Below are 6,144 nucleotides of genomic sequence, written 5' to 3' on the forward strand. Positions count from 1 at the left end.
AAAAGCCTCAAACTGCCAAGAATGCCCACAACAGATGTCTGTACCTACAGACTTCTGAAAAATGAATTTGCCAAGTCTATGAAACCTCCTCCTATAAAACTATATAATATTTTACGGGAAAAAAAAACTGCACAAATAAATGAATGTTCACATTTTATTTGTATTTAGCCTTCATACAAACAAAAAAATTTGAAATCACTGTCAAATAAATGTAAAAGACTCTCATGCTCCCCTTAATAATATTAATATATTTAACTTTATACTATAACATAGGCTGATTATTCTTATAGATTGAAACAAAAGTGCTTCAGCCAGGATAAAGAATATAAAGAGTGCTCAGTTGCTGCAAAAACAAAAAAAATGTTTCGCGGCCAGCAGGAGGCGCTTCTGGAGCAGTAGTAACAGTGGTTTCCCTGGTAATGGCTGTACACAAAGCAGCGCTGCTCTCATGAATGCTGCTTTATCAAATAAAATGAAAATGCCATCGAAACTTTTATGAAGACAGTTGGTTCCCTTCAAAGACATTCATATAAAACACCTGTGCTGCGTTTTGGTTTTGAAACATGCAGTGCTCATGTTTATTCAATGAAGTCAAACCCCACAAATAAATCAATGTATGGGAAACACTGGTAATGTGTATCGAAATATCGGAAATGTGTTTAAAAATCATTTCACCGGTATTGAAAAAATATATATATTGCTATTAAATTATTGTCCAGCACTAGCCACACTGCAACGAACGATCTAGTCCAGCCTATGCCTGACTGGAGCAGTGTGTTTTTCTTTGGGGGCTGTTATGTCGTTTTGGCTGCCCTGTTGAGCACAGTGGCACTGAGAACATTATATTTCACACACTTTATTTTATTTTCCAAATGTAATAGGATTAGTCCAACGAATCATTGATTATCTGTCCAGCTAAACAGAAAATAACCCTGTTGCAGAACTGTGGCAGCTAATGATAATTTCACTTCAAAGTCAGGCAGCAAAGACAAATCTAATGGTGTCAATTTCAACAGCTTCACTTCACTGCATTTTTCTAGAAAATCACTCACTTTAGAGGCACCAGATTCAGATTTCTTCTGTCTGCGCCGACTGAACTGTCTGCGGGGTTTCCGGGGCTGCCCCTCAGTCTGCTCCCTATTGGTCTGGCTCTCTTTAGGGGGGGACTCTTGCTCTTCTGCAGGGACTACTGTCTGTTGAGCCTCTCCAGGGAGTGGGTGAGGATGTAATGGCCTGGACGTTCAAGAAGAGAGACTTTCAGGTTTACATAAAACACAATAAATACGTACAGGGTACATGCATGTTTAAGGTAATGAAATGAGACAATGCAAATTTTAAAACAAATTATTAATAATTATAATTAGTGATTAGAGCTGATAAATCAAGCATTATAAATATAATTTTATTTAAAACTATGTATTATTTATAACTTTTTCCAGCCTTAAATACGCTTTTCAAAATTGAGGGCATCTCAACATTTGTCCCTACTCCTTATTTCCAGTTTCCCTTTCAACTTAACACCACTGTGTGAACTTGATTCAAGACAACAACAACAAAAAAACAAAAACTCCAAATATACAAGTGATGATATGAATCTTCGAAATCGAGGTCTGAACCTGCGTGGTGGCGGCCTCTGCTGGGCACCATCTACTTCCTCGTTCTTCTCTCCAGCTTCTCCCTAAAGCAGAGACAAGAAAACTGCTCACTGATCGGCTGTGTGCACTAAAACAATTAGCTGTTTAAAGGCTTATCATACTCAATATTTAAAGTTCACATTGAACACACACGGATTACGTTTACATGGACATCAGTAATCTAATTATTTAACTTATTCTAAATAAGCCAATATTATGATTATGGTGTTTACATTACTTTAATATTCTTTTCATGTTCCCGTTTTACATGTTATAGTACATAGTTCGATTAATGGCACACGTCATTACGTCCCCACGTGACGCCATCCAACGTCCCCTCCAGAATTTCACGTATAAACATATAGTTCGTCTTCGTCATGATGCCATGTACAGTTTAGGGTGTTTCATTTTTAATTTTATGAAAGCTTCAAGTGCAGTTAATTATTTGTACGTGCACACAGACGATGGCAGTGTGGAAGCTCTTTTATTTGCCGTCAAACAGTTGACCACTGCCGTGTGTGTATCCTGTTGCAAAATTCGGCGAAAAGTCCTACACGACGGTAATAATGTGATTAAGGTGTTTCCATGACTTTACTGCACTTCAATAATGCGACTAAAATAGGAATACTCCACATGTCTTAATACGATTAGTGTTTACTTCGATTGTGACTTTAGCCGGATTAAGGTAATCAAAAATCTCTGTTTACATAGTAGATTCTTAATCAGAGTATTGTCTTAATCGTATTAAAATCTGAGTATTGTTGTCCATGTAAACGTACTCAATGTAACTCATGTACTCTGTGAAATGTCACCAGGGCCTACAAGATTCTCAATTTACTAACAATGTTTCAAAAATACTTCTATTAATCTAAGGCATACTAGACCTTTGGTTAAAAAGCATTTAAATGACCTCACCTCGCCTTGTGGCTGAAAAGGTCTTCTGCGTGGGCGCTGGCGCCGAGGATGTGGCCGAGGGGCTCCTTTCTCTTCACTGCCCTCTCCCTCAGATATGGGCCCTGCTGGAGCCCCCCCAGATTTCTCCTCTCCTTCAGCAGGTTGTGCATTATGGGGGTAAAAGCGCCTATGGAATCTTCGTTTATTGGGGGCGTATCGACTGCCTTTGACAGGTATACCCCCTGGACCAGTCACATTTGCTGCCTCTGAGCCCTGAAATAAAGGCTCAGTTTTAGAGGATAAGTTATTAAACTCACAATATTCCTCAACAATCTTTTGATACATCCAGATACCACATACTTTAGCTGCTTCGACAACATCAAACTCCAAAACCTCACCGTCCCCCACACTTCTGAGGAACTTTCTTGGGTTATTCTTTTTTATTGCAGTCTGCACAAAGGGAAAAGGCAAAACATTAGTATAACAAATTTTCAACAATGCTGGGTGGGTTAAACTGCAATTCAAAGTAAAAATTCTTAGAAACAATTGAACTTTAAGATAAATGTAAAGGTGATCTCAATAGGTTTTACTTTTTGTAATGTCATTTAAACTTACTAGGGAAGAATGTCATGTATATACACTGCATTTACCATGTGTCAAACATTTGTTCAAGATGACACTAGTGGCATTACTCCATAACCTTTAATTTAGAGAGTTTCTATTTTAAAATGAATTAAAAGTCTAAATTAAATGTTGCTGTGTTTATAAAGTCATTACCTGATGAACAAATACATCTTCTTTAGTATCATTTCTGTGAAACAAAAAGCATTCAATTACATTTTTAAATTTCAATTAATATTTTAACCAATATTTATTCTGAGAACAGATAAAACCAATTATTTAAATGCTTGATTAGCAATACGATCACACACAAAGAGAGGTCCAGAAGCCTGAGATCACTTTGAACATCTGGGCTTTCTCTTCTTTGAAACATGGAAATAAGGTTTTAGAATTTTAAATTTCAGACAGTGTTTTAGGTCACTGATCAAATTTGTTACATTGTAATGAAAATGGCTGTTTTAAATTAGGGGGGGAAAACACTAGTGGTCTCAGACGTTTGGACCCCACAGTATCCATCAGACTGTGCATAGTTAGTCAGGTGAGGAGTCCTTTACTTATTATAAACATACCTATTGATGAAGCCATATCCATTGCGCACATTGAACCATTTCACAGTTCCCTGCACACCTGTCGCTGTAATAGATAATAAAAATAGTATATTACCATCTAGTGAGAAGATCTGACAGGATTCGTATGCTCAGGCAAAGCCCAAGGAACCGACTCATTTGAACACTGTGGGCCATATGTGTGAATCAACTACAAACTGAGACCCTTCAACCACTTTGGCCACAACTTTATTCAAGTCATAAAGGTAGTCTAAAATTCACACGTTTTTGGCCCGATAGGAAGAGTTTTCTTATTACTATGCGATCCAACGGGTAAATATGGGCAATTACATATGGCTGATAATGTAAAGCTTTTACCTAACGAAATGTATCACACCTGCAGTTAAATCCCTCCAACATAAAGCACATGGTGACAGCGCGCAGAAATGTGGGCCATCAACGAAGTCTCACTGTGTAAACAGCCAAACGCTGGCCTGCTTCTAATATGAACAACTTAAGATCCTACCAGGCATGTTCCTTTCATTTCTCTTTATGCTGTAATTACAGAAACAGCATATTAAATCCCAACAAGAGACAATCAGACTGCCCAGTGAGAAGTTACTAAATGGTAAAATAAGTTCCAAATAGAATGAGGGTAAACATGTGGTTTCTAAAAAGCATTAATCTACATCTTTATCGATACTATCCATACAAAGTCGCACGTGGAAGTAGTGAATTAAACTTTATTTCAGTCCGCCACAAAAATGAAACCATTAAGACGATACTGTCGAAAGGTAAAGCAAAACAAAAAGATCAGAAAAAAACACCCGCTGATAAATGCAAAAGGCAATTTTGTCAGTAAAGTCTGTCAGTCGCGTTTCACCCCTTATACATGACGTGTTCATTACTATGATCTGCAATGTGTCTTAAATAAACGTATTATTGTCGCTAAAGTCACTGAACCCCTACCGATAACTTTTCTCTCGGGCTGAGGTTGCTCAGATGCCTCTGTGTCGCTCATCTTCTCTCTGGATTTAACCCTTTCCCTCCGACTCGCCAAACTTTAACTTGTGTGTCCACCTCAAACATTTTATCCCGATTCCCTTTCAGGAAGGATAGCCTCGATTTAATTGGTGTTCAAACGACCAATCCGTGAGTTCCAACTTCATTCTCGCGTGATCAATTGGGAGTCATTGCAATGTCTCGTGAGAAAACCAACAACTTCTTTACAGTTAATTACTTTTGAAAGAAATTTGATAAGTTGCTAAGTTGTTTTCTATATGGTTATGTTATTCATTGTAATGTCATAATCCCACTTTATCAATCTATCTATCTATCTATCTGTCTGTCTGTCTGTCTGTCTGTCTGTCTGCCTGTCTCTAGTAGATATTTATAGGCTAGATGCATTTCGTAACAGACGGGTGCACTTGTTTCTCTGTAGAGGATATCAGGTGGTGCGGTCAAACAGAAAATAAGTAAGCCTGGTGATTTAAAGGGGTCATATATATAGATTTCAATTTGTCCTTTCTCTTTGGAGTGTTACAAGCTCTTGGTGCATAAAGAAGATCTGTAAAGTTGCAAAGACTAAAGTCTCAAATCCAAAGAGATATTCTTTATAAAAGTTAACCATATCTTATTCCTCGCACAAGCCCTTCTGCACATAGGTCACCAGATTCAAATTTCACTTGACTATATTTAACCAAGCGACTAGAAAAGTCTAAGTCTAAGTGCTATGCATTTGGTCATATTCTTCCAATAATTCATGCATAATGCTATGAATAATCACAGTGTCTGTCTGAGCCAACAAGAGCTGTTTTCATGACGAACGAGAGCAATCCCAAATGTCACATGCAGACATAGATATTTAAACTATTTAGTAAACAAAATATATGTAAATATAATATATTAGTGTCTGTCTTTTTTATTTTATTTTTTTAAATTTAGAGTCGCGTTACAAAAGAAGTTCCAGCTAGACACGAAGCGCACTTTGCACGTCGATAGTGTTTTTGCCAGATCGCAAAAGAGAAACAAACATCCTGATCCTACCTCTCACTCACTAGGTACAGGCAAAATAATAAGTGCATAATAATAAATAATAAGAAATTATGCCGATTATGTAGAATGTGACTTGGAGAGCAAATTTAACTACAGAGAGACGTTGGTCATACACTTTATTGTGATATGTGGACCAATCAAATGGTCAAGGTTTTGCTGGACAATATGACCCCAAAGCCCCTGCTGGTAGATATCTGGCTGCAAATACGTCATCTTTCTCCACTGATTGCCATTAAAAATGAGTATTCTGACTTTATTTTCCTTTCTTTCTTATTTTTATTTATTTATGCAAGAAACATTTAAAACTCAATTAGTTCATTATATTACAGTAAATAGGCTCGTTTGAGATGCGGCTAGCTTCGCCTGAAATTTAGGCGAGAGTAGCCGGCTGCAGT

At 37.4% G+C, this 6,144-nt stretch overlaps 1 protein-coding gene across 1 annotated transcript in view; it reads right to left on the bottom strand.

Moving 5' to 3' along the window:
• The window catches only part of LOC107717862 (Y-box-binding protein 2-A-like), an 18,232-nt gene extending 13,413 nt beyond the window's left edge, over positions 1-4,819 (bottom strand). Inside the window, exons 1-7 of the mRNA XM_016524739.1 lie at positions 4,664-4,819; positions 3,719-3,782; positions 3,306-3,339; positions 2,889-2,978; positions 2,550-2,801; positions 1,617-1,678; positions 1,053-1,233 (exon numbers count right to left, since the gene is read on the bottom strand). Of these exons, the coding sequence (XP_016380225.1) occupies positions 1,053-1,233; positions 1,617-1,678; positions 2,550-2,801; positions 2,889-2,978; positions 3,306-3,339; positions 3,719-3,782; positions 4,664-4,715 (735 nt within the window). The 5' untranslated portion in view covers positions 4,716-4,819. The remainder of the gene's footprint in view (positions 1-1,052; positions 1,234-1,616; positions 1,679-2,549; positions 2,802-2,888; positions 2,979-3,305; positions 3,340-3,718; positions 3,783-4,663) is intronic.
• Positions 4,820-6,144: the final 1,325 nt, after the last annotated feature.

This window comes from Sinocyclocheilus rhinocerous, unplaced genomic scaffold (genome assembly GCF_001515625.1).
Source record: "Sinocyclocheilus rhinocerous isolate Xijiao unplaced genomic scaffold, SAMN03320098_v1.1 scaffold5839, whole genome shotgun sequence".
In the NCBI taxonomy this organism is placed as follows: Eukaryota; Metazoa; Chordata; class Actinopteri; order Cypriniformes; family Cyprinidae; genus Sinocyclocheilus; species Sinocyclocheilus rhinocerous.